This window comes from Macaca nemestrina, chromosome 5 (genome assembly GCF_043159975.1).
Source record: "Macaca nemestrina isolate mMacNem1 chromosome 5, mMacNem.hap1, whole genome shotgun sequence".
Taxonomy (NCBI): domain Eukaryota; kingdom Metazoa; phylum Chordata; class Mammalia; order Primates; family Cercopithecidae; genus Macaca; species Macaca nemestrina.
The window spans coordinates 147,522,275-147,540,756 of NC_092129.1; the positions used below are offsets into that span (position 1 = coordinate 147,522,275).

An 18,482-nucleotide genomic window follows, 5' to 3' on the forward strand; every position below is an offset into this window, starting at 1 on the left:
ATCAAGGAACATCGGGGATAAAAGTGACCTCTGAGATCATCTTGTCCCATCTTATCATATTAGGAATAAGCTGAGGTCTGGGAGAGGGACTGACCCAAGTTTGGACTAGGTAGCGGTAGAGCAAGCACAGATCTCAGGGCTCATGAGTTAAATAAAATCCACTTCTCTTTACATCAACATCGAATCTCACATTTGGTCTCTAAAATATACCTCAGGGAACTGGGGTGGGAGTGAACGCAGCCTGCTGTAAAATTTTGTGCTGCTGCTGCTGCTTTTTTTTTTTTTTTTTGATAGGGTCCCCCTCTGTTGCCCAGGCTGGAGTGCAGTGGGACAATCTCAGCTCACTGCAATCACCGCCTCGTGATCCGCCCGCCTCTGCTTCCCAGTAGCTGGGACCACAGGTGGGCACCACCATGCCCAGCTAATTTGTTTTTGTATTTTTTTTGTAGAGATGAGGTTTCACCATGTTGCCCAGACTGGACTCAAGCGATCCACCTGCCTCAGCCTCCCAAAGTGCTGGGATTACAGGTGTGAGCCTCTGCACCTAGCCTGTGCTTCATTTTGAAAAGACATAAGGACTTCCTTTTTTCCTCCACCATTCAGCCACACTGGTTTCGTTATAAATAAAAAACTTCCCCCATCTTCGCGTAAAACTGCTGGAAGGAAGGAACGTGCGGGAAGCCCTGGTACATTCAGCCTGAGGCTCTGCAGTCATTCCAGGAAGGGAACACCCTGGTTTGGAAAGCTCAGAGATCTCTGTACACTTTTCCCCACAGGCAAGACCATGGTTCCGGCAGAAAGAACTTGGACTAACTGGTATTTGCAGAGCCAGGACCCTTATCCTTTCCAGCTGAGCTACTGTGTGGGCCTCATAATCCAGGAATCCCAGCTGTTCTGTTGCACATGCCCTTGTCATAGCTCACTGAGGTTAATTTTCCAAATGACTAAGTGAGTCACAGAGAAGAAATAAATACAATTACCTCAGTGGACTAGAAAGCTCATACAAGGCACTGGCAGGGCTTTCCCAGCTAGTGCAGAGGATTAGTACAGCAGCCAAAGTGAAGCTATGCCTAACTCCCCAGCATAAGGATGTCACTGTTTCTTATGGCAGCCTTCCCTCTGCAGAGACAGCGTAAACAAAAGTGAGCATAAACAGCTGTCAGCAGCCAGGCCAGGCTGTGTTGCATGCCCTAGACAACGATGTGTGACAGGTGAGTTGGGGGAGCTGGGGTGGAGGGGCAAAGGGAATATCCCACATGGTGCCCAAGCACAGGGCTGCCCTTATCCTCTTAAGAGGCGAAGTTCTGGCAGGGCCAAGAGGCAGTGCACAGGCAAGGCCCCGTTGTCTAGAGAGTGACAGACTGTGTCAGGCTCTGCATGCTCACCTTGCTGGCATACTGCTCTAGGGCCACCACTGTGTCTGCACTGAAGCCCTCATCATCCTCTGCTGCCAGGTCCTCCAAGCCCACCTCTGTCTGTACGGCCAGGATGGTGCTCTCCGATGGCACAGCCACAGGGTGATGAATGTAGGCAGTGGAGCCATCTTCCAGCTGGACGGCTTCCAGGGTGCTGGGGTCATAGCCTTCTGCAGGGAACACGCGGTTAGCCCTGATGCCACACAAGGGGAAGAGATACAGCTGGGACCCTACCTTTAAGTTAATGAGAGATACATATACCAAGGAGGGTTTCAGCATCCAATTTCTCATGGTCCTTCACTTTGTGATCCACTCTTGCTGTTCCTCCTCCTGGGGCTGTCTCACCTAAGGACGAGGTCTCCTATGGTACACTAAATGGGAACTCACAAGCTCCTTGAGGACCTGACAGGGGCCCATGATCATCTTGGCTTAGATGACCACAAGAGCCTCCTGACCAGTCACTCCTCACCCCCTCTAGTTCCCTCCAGGCAGCACAACATCCAGAGGGATCTTTGCAGGACACAATTGTGACCATGTCACTTAACTGCCTAAAGAGTTTAAATGCTTCCCACTGGTCTCATGATAAAGACCAAAATCCTCACCCTGACACTCAAACCCAGAGTGCGCCAGCGCTGTCTTTCTCTCTCCAGTTTCCTCCTGCTCATTCTGCCTTTGCTCCCAGGGCTCTTGCTCCTAGCAGTTCCTGGAATGTGCTGTTCTTTCTTCCCCCAGCTCTAGGCCTGCACATGCTATTCCTTCTGCCTGAAGTACTGAACCCTCCCTGCCATCCCTTTTCCCCCGGCTAAGTCTACCTCATTCTATACCTCTCAGCTCAAGCATCCCTTCCTCAGAGAAGCCCTCCCTGAGCCTGATCTCTCTTTGTATGATCAGTTCATCACTGATGGCTTGTTTCACTTCTATTTCCCCCTCTAGACTCTAGGAGAGCAGGGACTGTGTCTGACTTTGTTCTCTCTTGTATACTCTACACCTAACACAATGCCAGGCATGCAACAGTCACTCAAGAAACTACCTGCAGAAGGAATAAATTGTTATTCTTCAGCACCTTAGGAGCTTCATTCTTAAATACTAGTTTTTTATCCTCGTCTTGGATGATATCCTCAGGTCCTATTTAAAGCCCTAAGACTTTGTGGCTGTGCTGGAGCCAAGGCCACCATCAAAGTCCATGTGACTGATCCCCAAGGCTCACCTCCCGGTGGCAGACATAGCTGCTCCTGTGGTCTGCACCAGGGAAGGTGGGCAAGGCTGCTAATCCAGGTGAGCATGTGTGTACCATGGAGATGACAGCTCCCATGTCTACACCCCAGTTGTGTGCCACCCCATCCTCCTGTCCGGCCTCCCATCCTTTCCCCAGTTGTGATGATGGTGACCCTACCTTTGGGTGTGCGGTGTATGTAAGCCATGCTGCCATCTTCCAGCTGCACAGGTTGACCATCCTCAAAGGAGAGAGATTCTGTAATGGGAGCAATGCCTGCTTTTCCCTGGAGCTCAGTGTCATGGAGGGGTCCCTTGGTGGGGGCTGTCAGGCTTCCCTCCACAAGGCATGGTGTGTTGGGGTGCCCTCACCTTTCTGTACCGTCACCTGGTGAATGTATGCAGTGGTCCCATCCTCGAGCTGGATCACCTGCCCTTCAAGAAGCTTTTCTCCTGTTAGGGTGAAATGGAGAGAAATGGGCCAGGACCAGAAGAGGGCTAATAAACACCTGCCTGTTTTTAGCTGAGATTTATTTGAGTCTCTAGGCATGAGGCTGCAGGTCTAAGCATGGGTAACATCTTCCTTGTTCCCTTGCTCCATCTCCCTAGGCCTGGGCCTTGAGACACTAAGGGTGAAGACACTTGCCTTGCCAGAACCCATCATCTCCCAACAGATTCCCTTCCAGTTACTGACAGGAGGAGTAACTTCATTTATTATTCTATCCATGCCCAGCCAAGTGGAAACTTCCAACCTAATAGTAAGTTGCTGAGACTTAAACTAATGGCCCTTAAACCTGGATGGGCCCCAATGGGTCAAAATTCAGATATACCTCAAACTAACAAAATCAAAACATATCCCCTCATCCCTCACTATGACAGTGTGCTAAGACCAGGAGTCCCTGTGAAGGCAGGCTATATCGCTTAATGGTTAAAAACAATAGACTCTGGAACCGGGCCAGGCCTCCTGAGTTTGAATTCCAGCTCTACCTCTTAACAGCTGTGTGCTCTTGGACAGCCTATTTAACTAACCTCGTGCCTCAGTTTCCTTTTCGTAAAATGGGGATTGAAAACTGTGTCTTTCTTATAGGGTTTCTGTTAGGGTTAAATGAGTTAATGTATATAAAAGACTGGGAATTCCGAGTGCCAGGTATATATGGTCAGCCCTCAATAAATTCTAGCTTTTATTATAAGCCCAATATGCATTTTAGAAGAGATGGAAAGTAAAGCAATAGAGAACTATGTGAGTACAACTATTATGCTATTATGTGTCCATGTAGGTCTTATTCCACTGCCACTGTTGAGTAATGGTTCCTTCATTGATCTCTGATATTTTCATTTCAATTTTCTAGTAAAAAATTAGATCACCTAAGGCAACACAACAAGCAGCATAAAAATGAACAAGACTCCAGACTTCGAAGATATTACTCTTCTTTTACCTAACTGGAAAGCACTTCTAATAAGGCTCTTTAAATTAGAACTAGACGACCCTTCCTTGTGTCCAATGAGTCTGAGAGAGGGGGAAGGAAGAGGAGAAATGAGAAAGGAAAGAAAGAGAGACTGAAGAGGTAATGATGGTCAGATTTGGTGGCTTATGCCTATAATCCGAGCACTTTGGGAGGCCAAGGTGGGTGGATTGCTTGAGCTCAGGAGTTTGAGACCAGCCTGAGCTATGTGACAAAACCCTGTCTCTACAAAAAACACAAAAATTAGCTGGGTGTAGTGGTGCATGCCTGTGGTCCCAGTTACTCAGGAGGCTGAGGTGCGAGGATTGCTTGAGCCCAGGAGGCAGAGGTTGCAGGGAGCCATGATTGTGCCACTGCAGTCCAGCCTGGGTGAGAGAGTAAGACCCTGTCTCAAAAAAATAAAAAATAAATTAAAAAAAGGCTGGGCATGGTGGCTTACATCTGTAATCCTAGCACTTTGGGAGGCCGAGGCGAGCAGATCACCTGAGGTCAGGAGTTCGAGACCAGCCTAGCCAACATGGTGAAATCCTGTCTCTACTAAAAATACAAAAAAATTAACTGGGTGCAGTGGCGGTGCCTGTCATCCCAGCTACTCAGGAGGCTGAGGCAGGAGAATCACTTGAACCCAGGAGGCAGAGGTTGCGGTGAGCTGAGATTGTACCACCGTACTCCAGCCTGGGTGACAGAGTGAGGTCCTGTCTCAAAAAGAAAAAAAAAAAAAAAAAGTTAGGCTGGGTGTGGTGGCTCACGTCTATAATCCCAGCACTTTGGGAGGCTGAGGCAGGCGGATAACCTGAGGTCAGGAGTTCAAGACCAGCCTAGCCAAAATGATGAAACCGTGTCTCTACTAAAAATACAAAAAAATTAACCAGGCATGGTGGCACACACCTGTAGTACCAGGTACTTGGGAGGCTGAGGCAGGAGAATCGCTTGAACCTGGGAGGTGGAGGTTGCAGTGAGCCGAGATGGTGACACTGCACTCCAGGCTGGGCGACAGAGTAAGTAAGACTCTGTCTCAAAATAAAAAAACAAAAAACAAAAAGAAAGAAAGAAAAAAGAAAAAAAAAGTTAATGACAAGTGATTTGTCCTTTCCTTAGAAGACTGAGGTTTAGGAAACTGAGCACTCAGGTGGGAAAGACAGTTACTTCCAGTCCAAGTCTCTGCTGACATCTACCCTTTAGAGGAATCCCCAAACTTGTTCCCAAACTGAGTCTTCTTGGGGTCAGTAACTAACAGTCCTACAACTAACCAAAGGCAGGTAAGGTGGAGATAAAGGTAAGAAATAGGAAAGGCAGCTGAGATGGGGGGAAGAGGAACCCATTTTCTTCCCTCCCACCCACAGAGCAGTAGGCTACCCTCATTTTAACAATTTATCTGTCCTGGCAAGGGCATCAGTACTTGGGGTTCTGAAAGCATTGGCAAGCTACTGCCAGCAGAGTGGGTACTACTTCAAGGTAGAAAACAAAATGTTGAGAAGAGTTGTCTGAAGAAAAAACTTAGCCTACTATTTCCTCAAACAACTAGAGACTACAATGGAGAGAGACAGTGGGGAGAACAGCTGACTGACAAGGGCCTCGTATCCCATTACAGAGGTGACCATATGCCCCAGTTTGCCTGGAACCATCCCAGTGCATTTATTAATAGCACACTCTTCCACTTTTAAAATGCTGTATTTGAATAATACATTTTATATTCATCCTAATTAAAGATAAGTCTCATACAATTTTAGGGTTTCCGGCAGAGAGAGACAAATGTGCCTCAGTCAAAAGCTTCAGAGGAGCTCACCAGTCAGAGAAGCCTTTCAGGAAAGTGTGGTTCTGGTCTCTGAAGGACAGCTCTACCCTGAGCAGAGGGAAAATCTGTTGTGAGTGAGTGAGTGCGCATGTGTGTAAGTGCACATTGCAACACCACAGAGTGGGCACAGAACAGCCAGGAAGACTGACACAATAAAGATATACATAAGACAGACAGATATAGGAAAGAGTGGCTCTCTCAGGTCAGCTGTGGTCACTTGCTTTTTATTCATTCATTTGACCATTAATTCTCAGTGGAAGACTGAGGCACAGGAACTAACTGGGTCCAAGGAGTAAACACAACCCTAGCTAGAGTTCTAAGTTCTTCCATCCCACGGAGACTGCACTGGAGGGGCAAGACCTGGAGTGGGAAGTCTGCAAACAGAGAGTTTCAGGCTTCAAAAGTATTCTAGAGAAGTTGCATTCTCAAGAAGATGAAGCCAGCAAGAACCCACATGTCACAGACAGCTCTTGACAAGAAACCTTTCCAGAAGGGACCCCCACAGACTGTCATATGGAAAGAGCTTACTGATGAGATTAAGGGGCCTCCTTAGTCATCACCAGGAAACAGACAACTTAAAATGAAATCAATAAACAACTTATCTGTAAACACAGGAGCGGAAATATATTCTGATAGTGTGTTGAAATGGAGGGCAATGTTGCAATGACAATGCTTTATGAGGACAGTGACAATCAAGGAGTCCAGAAAACGTAAAATGAAGAGTAGGAACAAGGCAGTATTTGCCCAGTGCTGTCCAAGGAAGACATGAATGCTATCTGGCTGCCTGAGAACACTGGCAAGAAAGGAAGAGTGCCCCTGGCCTGCAGGCCTTGCCCTAAACACTTTATTCTGACTCCACACCTACCTTGATTTTAAGTACCTTGAGAGTGGGGGTAGGATTGCCAGATAAAATACAGGATGCCCAGGTAAATCTGAATTTCAAATAATACATTTTGTTTTTAGAACTTAGTATTATTATTTTAGTATTTTATAGTATTTAACACTCCCTACTTTTTTTGAGATGGGGTCTTGCTGTTGTCTAGGCTGACCTCAAACTTCTGGCCTCAAGAGATCCTCCCATCTGAACCTCCCAAATAACTGAGACTACAGGTGCATGCCACCAAGCCCAGCTTAATCCCATGTTTACATATGTCTATCCCTTATATGAGGTATATGTATGTCCCTAGTATGTAGTATACATATGTCCCTACAACATTTGGGACATACGTATCCTACAAGAGTATTCATTGTTATGTCCAATTCAGATTTAACTATGTGCCCTATATTTTAAATTCTGGCATCCCCTAGTAGGGATTAGGGCATGAGATCTCTGCTTGGGTGTTCCTCTCTGAATCTGGAAGAGTATCTTTTTTAAAAAAATTTTTTTTAGAGATGGGATCTTGCTGTGTCACCCAGGCTGGTGTGCAGTGGTGCAATGATAGTTCACTGAATCCTCAAACTCCTGGGTTTCAGTGATCCTTCTGCCTCAGTCTCCTGAATAGCTGAGACTAAAGGTGCATGCCACTGCACCCAGATTATTATTTTTATTATTTTTTTAGAGACAGAGTCTTGCTATGTTGCCCAGGCTGGTCTCCAACTCCTGGCCTCCAGTGATCCTTTCATCTCAGCCTCCTAAGTGCTGGGATTATAGGCATGAGCCACTATGCCTGGCTTAGAAGAGTATCTTGTACATGGTAGATGCTTAGTAGTTTGAATGTTTGAATATACTTGAATTAAGATGATAAACTGCTTCTAGAAAGCACTAAAAAACTGTGACAGGGGATATGAAAAGCAGGGAGTCATAACTAACACTGTGTTCATTCCAGAAATATTTATGAACTACTCAATACATATTAGGAATTCTGTCTTTGAGAGGTACTGGTTCCTATGACTGGGATTGTCTGACTTGTAGCATTTTATTTTAGAGTTCCCTTTTCATCAAGCACCACAGGAGATTCTAATGCAGAGCAAGTTGTGCTCGTGGGCAAGGGTAAGTAGGCGGGAGGGCAAGGTGATGGTGGGACTCTTAGAAATGGACACTCCTTTCCAGAGGCTGAGGGACAGGGCAGGATCCTGAGGTCTCCAGAAATACTCACCTTTGACAGCTTGCTGGACGTAGGCTGTTGTCCCATCACTAAGGGTCACCGTCTGCAGCCCCAAGCTCTCCATGGCAAACTGCTGCTCGTGCACTCAGACATGAAGTTGGCTTCTGGCCAGCACCAAGAGCCACAGCCGAGGTCAGAGATTTCCTTCTGGGTCACAAATCTAAGAAAATGAACAGTACCACATTATGAGTTAATCAGCTTTCTCCTACTGCAAAGATACTCAGGGAAGGAGTTACATGAGGCCAGCCAGCCAAGAAGAAAAAAGATGAATTCTTCAAAGTAGTGAACTATATTGGTTTTTATGAAAAGGGCTCAAAATATACATTATCTAAGAATTCTAAAAGTTGAGCGTAGAAGAGAAGCATGCCAATCAAACTGGTCATAAAGTAAGAAATCACTGATCAAAATTCATTTCTAAACTTTCTCCCCTTAGGAAGGAGCCCTGCTGAAGGCAGGCAGTCAACCCCACTGCTGATGGTTCTCTCTGCCTACTCCAACATCTCTCCTGTGCTCGGAGCCATCTATCCACTGGCCTTCCTCAGGGAACATCCCACATGTACCACACATGGAATAAGTCCCTAACAGAACTCACAATGTGTCCCAACCTTCCAGAACTATTTTACTTCCAGTATCCCCTATCCCAGGGATGGTATTGCCTTCCACCCAGAATTGGCAGGGGATCATGCTTGAGTCCCCCTTTTCCCTCAAAAGTCCAGATACTTATTTCAGGCAAGTATTACCTTTCACCTCCTGACTACTATAAGGAGTCTTCTAACTTATGTCCTCAGATAAACTTTTGTCTGTTTCCAATTCATTTCCTTTTCTTTCCTTTTTTAGAGACAAAGTATCACTCTGCCACCCAGATTGGAGTGTAGTGGCTCCATCACAGTTCACTGTAACCTCGAACTCCTGGGCTCAAGTGATCCTCCTGCCTCAGCCTCTTCCAACTATGTTCTAACATTCATGTTTATGCTGTCAGGGTGAATTTTTTTAAAAAGCTCTCTTCCTACCATCTTGGAGCCTGTAGAGGCCTGCTGAGAACGGGACTTCTAAAAGGCAAATATGGGCAGGGTGTAGTGGCTCATGCCTGCAATCCCAGTGCTTTGGGAGGCTGAGGCAGGAGGATTAATTGAGGCTAGGAGTTCAAGACCAATGTGGGCAACACAGCAAGACACTGTCTCTACAAAAGAAAAAAAAAAATTAGCCAGGTGTAGTGGCACATGCCTGCAGTCCTAGCTACACCAGAGGCTGAGGTGGGAGGATTGCCTGACCCCAGGAGTTTGAAGTTGCAGTGAGCTATGATTGTACCACTGAATTCCAGCCTGGGTGACAAAGAGAGACCCTGTCTCAAAAATAACAGTAATAATAAGATAAATACAATACATTTGGAAGGCTGTAGTCCAAGGCCATTTTCTGCTAGCTGTAAGTCGGGCCTCCAGAACGAAAGGGAGGACACAGCTCTTATTAAAATTGAAGGTATTGGCTGGGTGCGGTGGCTCACGCCTATAATCCCAGCACTTTGGGAGGCTGAGGACAGTGGATCACAAGGTCAGGAGATCGAGACCATCCTGGCTAACGTGGTGAAACCCTGTCTCTACTAAAAATACAAAAAAATTAGCCGGGCATGGTGGCGGGTGCCTGTAGTCCCCGCTACTCGGGAGGCTGAGGCAGGGGAATGGCGTGAACCCGGGAGACGGAGCTTGCAGTGAGCCGAGATGGCACCACTGCACTCCATTCTGGGCGACAGAGCCAGACTTCGTCTCTGAAAAAAAAAAAAAAAAAAGAAAATTGAAGGTATTTATGCTCGAAATGAAACTGAATTCTATTTAGGCAAAAGATGTACTTACATGTACAAAGCAAAGAACACCACACTGACTGCTGGCAGCAAACTGAAGAAAACCAGCATAATCTGGGGAAAGGTAAACTCAGTCCTGGGGAAACAGTGGCATGGTTTGTGCTAAATTCCCAAGCAATCTTGCTAAGGCTATTGAACACAGAATCTGTGTGATGCTGTGCCCCTCAAGGACTTAAACTAATGAAAAGTAAATAAATAAAAGTGGGTTTGTAAGAAAAAAAGAGAGTATAAATCTAAACATACCACTTTCTTGACTAAAACCCTTCTATAGTTTCCTACAGCTCTTAGAGTCCACCTTGCAGACAAGGCTGGGTCCTGTTATAAACTCCCACAGCCTAGGTACCACCTTTTTCTAGCACTCACACCTCTGGGCCTAACCTACTTCAGTACTTATCACTATCTGTTTCATGTCTGTTGCCTTCACAAGGCTTTGGGCTCTAGTCTGGTTTCTGCGTCACAGTGGTTTCTGCAGCACCTCACACTGTGGGCTCTCCACAAATCCTGTGAGTGACTCCCTGGGTTCCTCATGTGCAAGGTGGGAAGCACTGAAGCTTCCTGCTGGCAGGACATCCTCTGTACCCACTGTGGTATGGAGCCTGCTCTAGCTGGGACCCCAACACTTGTGAAACCTGCAGGAAGCCCACGGCCTCTAAACTCAGTGCAGTCGTGAAGACTCTCTGACACCCATTCTCAAAATTCTCCTGGACTTGGAATCTGGATTGCCTACTGGATTCTCATGACTTACCAACTGATATCCTCAACTGGTGCTACCCAAACCGTTTTCGTGTCAGGTGACCGAGAGAGACAGATATTTGTACATTGCATTGCAGATGCTGCTGCTTAAAGTCAGAAGTTCACATTGCAGATGTCACTGCTTGAAGCCAGAAGCGACCAACTGGGGCTTTCACAGCCCTGAGGGTTGAGCGGATCAGTATCTTGGCAAAACTATAGACCATCTGGGAGTTCAAGACCAGCCTGATCAACACGGAGAAGCCCCATCTCTACTAAAAATACAAAATTAGCCGGGCGTGGTGGCACATGCCTGTAATCCCAGCTACTTGGGAGGCTGAGGCAGGAGAATCGCTTGAACCCGAGAGGCGGAGGTTGCGGTGAGCTAAGATCGTGTCATTGCACTCCCGCCTGGGCAGCAACAGCGAAACTCCGTTTCAAAAAAAAAAAAAAGAAAAAAGAAAAACAAAAAACTGGCTGGGCGCGGTGTAATCCCAGCACTTTGAGAGGTTGAGGCGGGCGGATTACGAGGTCAGGAGATCCAGACCATCCCGGCTAACAGGGTGAAATTCCGTCTCTACTAAAAATACAAAAAATTAGCCAGGCATGGTGGAGGGCGCCTGTAGTCTCAGCTACTCGGTAGTCTAAGGCAGGAGAATGGCATAAACTCGGGAGGCGGAGCTTGCAGTGAGTCGAGATTGCGCCACTGCACTCCAGCCTGGGCGACAGAGTGAGACTCCATCTCAAAACAAACAAACAAACAAACAAACAAAAAACCCCAAAAAACCTATAGACCATCTGCTACACGCTGATTGGCATGCTCTACCCCGGGCTTGGCATCTCAACTAGAATTAGTCATTCATTCTGTCCATAAACATTTACTAAATAGGCCGGGCGCGGTGGCTCAAGTCTGTAATCCCAGCACTTTGGGAGGCCGAGATGGGTGGATCACGAGGTCAGGAGATGGAGACCATCCTGGCTAATACGGTGAAACCCCATCTCTACTAAAAAACACAAAAAACTAGCCGGGCGAGGTGGCGGGCGCCTGTAGTCCCAGCTACTCGGGAGGCTGAGGCAGGAGAATGGCGGGAACCCGGGAGGCGGAGCTTGCAGTGAGCTGAGATCCGGCCACTGCACTCCAGCCGGGGTGACAGAGCGAGACTCCGTCTCAAAAAAAAAAAAAAAAAAAAAATTTACTAAATAGGCTAAGGTCCGAGGGCAGCAATACTACTATTATATAGTGAACACTACTATAGAGTTAATCACGTGCTAGGAATGTCACACACATTAACTCATTTAATTCTAACAACCCTATAATCAAATGCTATGATTATCCTCATTTAAAAGTTCCCTCATTGAGGGAACTGGAGGCCCAAGACCAAGTTAAGTAACTTGCTCAAGGTTACACAGCTAACTAGTAAAGGAGGATTTGACCCTAGGCCATTTAATCCAAAGTGTGACCTTAATTACTATGCTGCCAAGCACAGAGGTGAAGCTGGGGGGGTTATGAACCTTGAAGCTACTCCAAAATACTTTTTTGGTGTGTGAGCTTTTGCATTTTCCAAGAGAGAGGGAAGTCCAAGGCTGTCATCAGGATCTGACAGGGATTAATAATGAAGAATCACTGGTCAAGGTGGGGATTCTGACATCTGACATCTATGGTCTATTAGCATCCTTGCCCAGAGCCCTGATAACCTCCACATGGTCCCTATCTCGAAAGAGCTCTGCTCCTGGCCTCTCTTGGTCTGGTCTATCACCTTCAAATTTCACTCTCTTCATCAGGTAGATTCTTTGGGTAACCTGTTTTAGTGTAACTGCACTGTGTCAGAAGACACATAAGAGAAACCAGGTCTAAAAACAAAGCAGGCCGGGTACGGTGGCTCATGCCTGTAATCCCAGCACTTCGGGAGGCCGAGGCAGGCAGATCACTTGAGATTGGGAGTTCGAGACCAGCCTGACCAACATGGTGAAACCCTGCCTCTGCTAAAAAAAAAAAATACAAAAATTAGCCAGGTGTGGTGGTACATGCCTAGCTACTTGGGAGGCTGAGGCAGGAGAATTGCTTGGACCTGGGAGGCAGAGGTTGCAGTGAGCCGAAATTGCACCACTGCACTCTAGCATGGGCAACAACAGCAAAACTCTGTCTCAAAAAAAAGAAAACAAGCAAACAACAACAACAACAACAACATAAATAAATAAATAAAAATAAAAGCAAAGCAGATATAGGTTGAAAAAGGATTGCAAAATACCTTTACATTCCCTGGGCCCTGTGGCTCCTGCAGCTCACCTTTGTCAAATATTCACATGGTTTAATTGAGCACAACCGTACTCCACTGAGACTTTCTAAGGAAAATCAGTGGTGTGGTTAAGAGCACAGGCTCTGAAGTCAGAGGTCTGGGTTTTAATCCAGACTGAACTTCTCAGAGCTGTGTAGCCTTGGGCAGGTAAATGAACCTCTCTGAGCCTCAGATATCACTTATAAAAAAATGGGGATAATAGTGGCATTTGCTTCACAGCCTGCTGTAAGGGATTAAATGAGGCCACATATGCCTGTACTCTAGAAATACCAGCTATAAGGAAGAGGGGAAGAGGAACCTAAAGGGAAATGCTTTTGAAGCAATATGGATTCCTAAAACAGCTAGGACTAGCGGCAACCACCCTGGACTAGAAGTCTACAGAATTGGCTTCTAATCTCAATTCTATCTCTATGTTTGCCTCCTTATCTGTAAAATGAAATGCTGGCCCAAATTACCCTAAGATCCTTTCTACTGCTCATGCTAATCTTTATTTTTATCACATATAAATGTGATTAATACATACCAGACACTTTTTAAAGCACCTTACCTATATTAACTCTTAAACTTAAAAATAACTGATGAGGAAGTAGGTATATTATAGCCATTTTACAGATGAGGCAACTGAGGTTTAGAGGTATAGTACTTTGTCCAAGCTTCCAACGCTACTATGTGTTGAAGCCAGGTTTTAAAGTCAGGCTGGCTGCCCCAGAGCCCATACTTCTCAATGTCTGGCACACTTCTTCCTTCTGCTAATCCACTGTGACCGGCACACTGTCAGCACTCAAAACACTTGAATACGGGTTAACTTCCATCTCACCCACTGTAACTTAAACCCAGTCCTTCTTGGCCTACCCGCAATGGAAAGAGGAAAGAGCTGCTGCTAGCCACGCTTCCCAAAATAACCCCTCTTAGACTCAAAGAAAACAAATTTCCACTCCTTTTTGTGTTCTTGCATCCAGGCTAAATAACCTCAACTCATTCACATTTCCTTCCTAAGTCTCATAATACAAACCTTTAAGAGGCTACTGTTGTTCCCTGACCTTTCCGTCTATGAAGCTGCCTTACCAAAAAGCCTGACTGCAGAGGGTGAGGAGGAAGCTTTGTGGCTGCCAGGCATCTACCAGTGCCCTGATTGCTGTTTTTCTCCCTGTACTTTCTTTCAATGGTGGTTTACTCTGAATCCTCCCGTGCTGGCACTGAACTAACAACAGTGACATGGGCAGAGCCAAAGAAAGGCTTGTTACTGCTTCAGGATGGCTATGTGTGAGTTCTGCCTGCACTTGACGGTTCAGACTCATTACTCCTGCAACCCTCCGAGACAGGGCAGAGGGGCAGTGAGGGTGGCTGCTCTGTTTTCTCCTTGTAGGGTATAAGATTTACTAGCTCTGCAATGACCTAAGCTGGGAATAGGTGAGAAACAGACTGGGACAGGGGAAGGTGAGAAAAGAGTGAAGACAGAAAGGAGCACTCTTGACTTTCTCAGAACTAGGAGCAAATCCAATTCTGTTGGCCACTTTTTTTTTTTTTTGAGACGGAGTCTCGCTCTGACTCCCACACTGGAGTGCAACGGCGCCATCTCAGTTCACTGCAACCTCCGCCTCCTGGGTTCAAGTGATTCTTCTGCCTCAGCCTCCTGAGCAGCTGGGATTACAGGCGTGCGCCACCATACCCGGCTATTTTTTTTGTATTTTTAGTAGAGACAGGGTTTCACAATGTTGGTCAGGCTAGTCTCGAACTCCTGACCTCTTGATCCACCCTCCTCGGCCTCCCAAAATGTTGGGATTACAGGCGTGAGCCACTGCACCCGGCCTGCTGCACTTTTAAATAAACTTAACCCATTATTGGTCCTGATGCAGGGAAAACAACCCTTCACCTTTGCAATGTATCGATGTGTTTCTTAATGTTAAAACATAAATTGTAATTATTGAGGAGAGATAACATTTAGAAAAAACTTTTATTTATTTAGAGACAGGATCTCATTCTGTTGCCCAGGTTGGCGTGTAGTGATCATAGCTCCTGTAAACTCAACCTCCTGGCCTCAAGCGATCCTCCTGCCTTAGCCTCCTGAGTGGCTGGGACTATAGGTGTGTGCCACTACTCCCAACTTTTTAGATACTTTGGATATTTAGGTCTCTCCATGAATCAAGATGTGCTTAAACTGCCTCCCCAAAGGAGAAAAATAAGGGATGTGAAAGATAGGAAACTAAAGAGTAGTCATGGTTTTTGTGTTTCTCCACTTTATCACGGTTGAGACCTACTGTGCTCCACACATGAGCTGGGCTGTGTGGACTACAGGCACCTGTTCGCTATTCTATCGTCTTCTGCCAACCAGAACTCTGGACAGTTGGAACAAGCTTTCTGTACTCTGCCTCAGCCAGCCCAGTAGGCAACTGTATTTAGAAGTCAAAAAAAGAGAACAAAAACATTTGCCTGAAAAGAATGTTCAATTTTGATTAGAAAAATAATTATGACTTAATCTTCACTCAGAAACTTCTTCATTTGTAAACACAGAAAACTTCACATGAGGACAAAGACACATTAGTTTGGGGATGAAGGCTGATGAAGATGAGTGGCAAACAAATTAGAACCAGATTTGGAAAACTTGCAGTAAAATGATTCAATGTTTACTACAGAAAAATACTTCACTACACGCAGAAAAACCTAGTGAACAGACCTGGTTCTGTGGGTTTCTAAACACTGATGAGAAAACAGGAAATTAGTAACAGAAACTTGCATTAACATAACACAAGTTTAACACAGCTAAACGCATCTTTGCATAAATCATATTGATTAAAAAAATTTTTTTTCTTTTTAAAAAAAGAAGCGCCATTTAAAAGAAATCCCAGCACTTTGGGAGGCTGAGGTGGGAGGATCCCTTGAGCCCAGGAGTTTGAGACCAGCCTGGGCAACATAGTGAGAACCCCATTTATTTTTTTGAGACGGAGTCTCCCGGGTTTAAGCAATTCTCCAGCCTCAGCCTCCTGAGTAGTAGTACAGGCAAGAGCCACCAAGCCCATCTAATATTTGTATTTTTAGTAGAGATGGGGGTTTCACCATGTTAGTTAGGCTGATCTTGAACTCCTGACCTCATGATCTGCCTGCCTCGGCCTCCCAAAGTGCTGGAATTATAGGTGTGAGCCACTGTGCCTGGCCCTGACTTGGGCTTTAAAAATCAACGTCTGGCCAGGCACGGTGGCTCACACCTGTAATCCCAGCATGTTGGGAGGCCGAGGCAGGCAGATCATTAGCGGTCAGGAGTTCAAGACTAGCCTGGCCAACATGGTGAAACCCCGTCTCTACTAAAAATACAAAAATTAGCCAGGTGTGGTGGTGCACACCTGCAATCCCAGCTACTCAGGAGGTTGAGGCAAGATAATCGCTTCAATCCAGGAGACGGAGGTGGCAGTGAGCTGAGATCGCACCACAGCACTCCAGAGTGCACTGGGCAACAGAGTGAGACTCCTAGCCTACTGCAGCCTTGATCTCCTGAGCTCAAACGATCCTCCCACCTCAGCCTCCCGAGTAGGTGGAACTACAGGTGTGCGTCACCATGCCCGGCTAATTTTTTTTTTTTTTAATTTTTAAATTTTTGTAGAGACGAGGTCTTATTATGTTGCCCTGGCTAGTCTCAATCTCCCAGGATCAAGTGATCCTCCCACCTTAGCCTCAACAAAGTGCGGGAATTATAGGCATGGGCCACTGTGCCTGGCTGTATTCTTCAAACTGGGATGTGCCATGTTTCGTCTGTCTTGTGGAATAGTGTCACAGTGGGATCCCATGATTCAGTATCCTATGTTGATCTTCAGGGAATCTGCTATATATATATTTATCATTTATTTATTTATTTATTTATTTATTTATTTTTTTGAGACGGAGTCTCATTCTGTTGCCCAGGCTGGAGTGCAGTGGCGCAATCTCAGCTCACTGCAACCTCCACCTCCAGGGTTCAAGAGATTCTCCTACCTCAGCCTCCCAGGTAGCTGAGACTACAGACAGGAGCCATCACACCCGGGAAATTTTTTGTATTTTTAGTAGAGACGGGGTTTTGCCATATTGGCTAGGCTGATCTCTAACTCCTGACCTCAGGTGATCTGCCTGCCTTGGCCTCCCAAAGTATTGGGATTACAGGCATGAGCCACTGTGTGGCAGAATCTGCTATATTCTTAACTCGAAGCAATGTCCATGAGGCTATGGAGAAACAGGCACAGTCATACACTGCTGGTGGTGGGAGAACATACTGGCACAATCTCTATGGAGGAGAGTTTGACAATATCAACCAAAATTACAAATGTACATGTACATATTGTCTGACTCAGCAATTTCACATCTAGTCTACAGGTAGACGGACGTGTGAAAATGGCACATGTCTAAGGTTATCTATGGCATCCCTGCATGTAATAAAAGCAAAAAATTAGAAACAGCATAAATGTCCATCAATATGAAACTTCCATACTATGTAGACATAAATGAGGAAGCTCCTTACATACTGACATGGCAAGATCTCCCAAATATAATGAATAAAAATGGCTAGGTATAAAACAGTGCCATTTATTATTTTTATTTATTATTTATGAGATGAAGTCTTGCTCTGTCGCCTAGGCGGGAGTGCAATGGCATGATCTAGGCCCACTGCAACCTCTGCCTCCCGGGTTCAACAGTGCTTTTTATATACTGTCACTGCATTAAAAAATCTGTGGGCTGGGCGCGGTGGCTCACACCTGTAATCTCAGCACTTTGGGAGGCTGAAGCAGTCGGATCACCAGGTCAAGAGATCTAGACCATCCTGGCCAACATGGTGAAACCCCGTCTCTACTAAAAATACAAAAAATTAGCTTGGCAAGGTGGCATGCACCTGTAGTTCCAGCTACTTGGGAGGCTGAGGCAGGAGAATCGCTTGAACCCGGGAGGTGGTTGCAGTGGGCCAAGACTGCACCACTGCACTCCAGCCTGGTGACAGGGCGAGACTCCGTCTCAAACAAAGCAAGCAAGCACGCAAACAAACAAACAAACAAACAAAATCTGTGGAAGCATAGTCAAGAAATTACTAACCAGGGTTGTCTGTGGAAGGATGACTGAGTGGCGATGATGATGGAAGGGTGACTTCTCAGGGAATATCCTTTATATTCCATGAAAAAAAAAGTGGCTGGGTGCGGTGGCTCACACCTATAATCAGCACACTGGGAGGCCAAGGCAGGCGGATCACGAGGTCAAGAGTTTGAGACCAGCCTGGTTAACACAGTGAAATCCCATTTCTACTAAAAGTACACAAATTAGCTGGGCATGGTGGTACATGCCTGTAGGCCCAGCTACTTGGGAGGCTTAGGCTGGAGAATCACTTGAACCCAGGAGGCAGATGTTGCTGTGAGCCGAGATTGCACCACTGCATTCCAGCTTGGGCAAACAGAGCAAGACTTGGTCTCAATAAAAAAAAAAAAAAAAAAAAAAAAGCTTTGAGAATGTGTTACCTATGCAACATAAATAAAAAACTAAAAATAGAAAGTCTAAATGCATGCTTTGTACTCCCTTTGTTGGTCATAGGAATATCTATGATTCTCCATACATAAGGAATGGAGAGTCCAGTGCTGATATGATGGATTCCATGTTACTGACC

The 18,482-nt window shown here is 45.9% G+C and overlaps 1 protein-coding gene across 6 annotated transcripts in view; it reads right to left on the bottom strand.

The window, feature by feature from the left end:
• The window catches only part of LOC105474498 (zinc finger protein 76), a 36,144-nt gene that overhangs the window by 6,710 nt on the left and 10,952 nt on the right, over positions 1–18,482 (bottom strand). For 4 of the 6 annotated variants that reach the window (XM_011729200.3, XM_011729201.2, XM_011729204.2 and 1 more), the window contains exons 2-6: positions 7,982–8,150; positions 3,000–3,080; positions 2,809–2,886; positions 1,677–1,760; positions 1,386–1,585 (exon numbers count right to left, since the gene is read on the bottom strand). In XM_011729200.3, coding sequence (XP_011727502.1) covers positions 1,386–1,585; positions 1,677–1,760; positions 2,809–2,886; positions 3,000–3,080; positions 7,982–8,054 — 516 coding nt within the window. In that variant the 5' untranslated portion in view covers positions 8,055–8,150. The remainder of the gene's footprint in view (positions 1–1,385; positions 1,586–1,676; positions 1,761–2,808; positions 2,887–2,999; positions 3,081–7,981; positions 8,151–18,482) is intronic. The other 2 variants (XM_011729205.2, XM_011729202.2) reach the window with 1 other exon arrangement.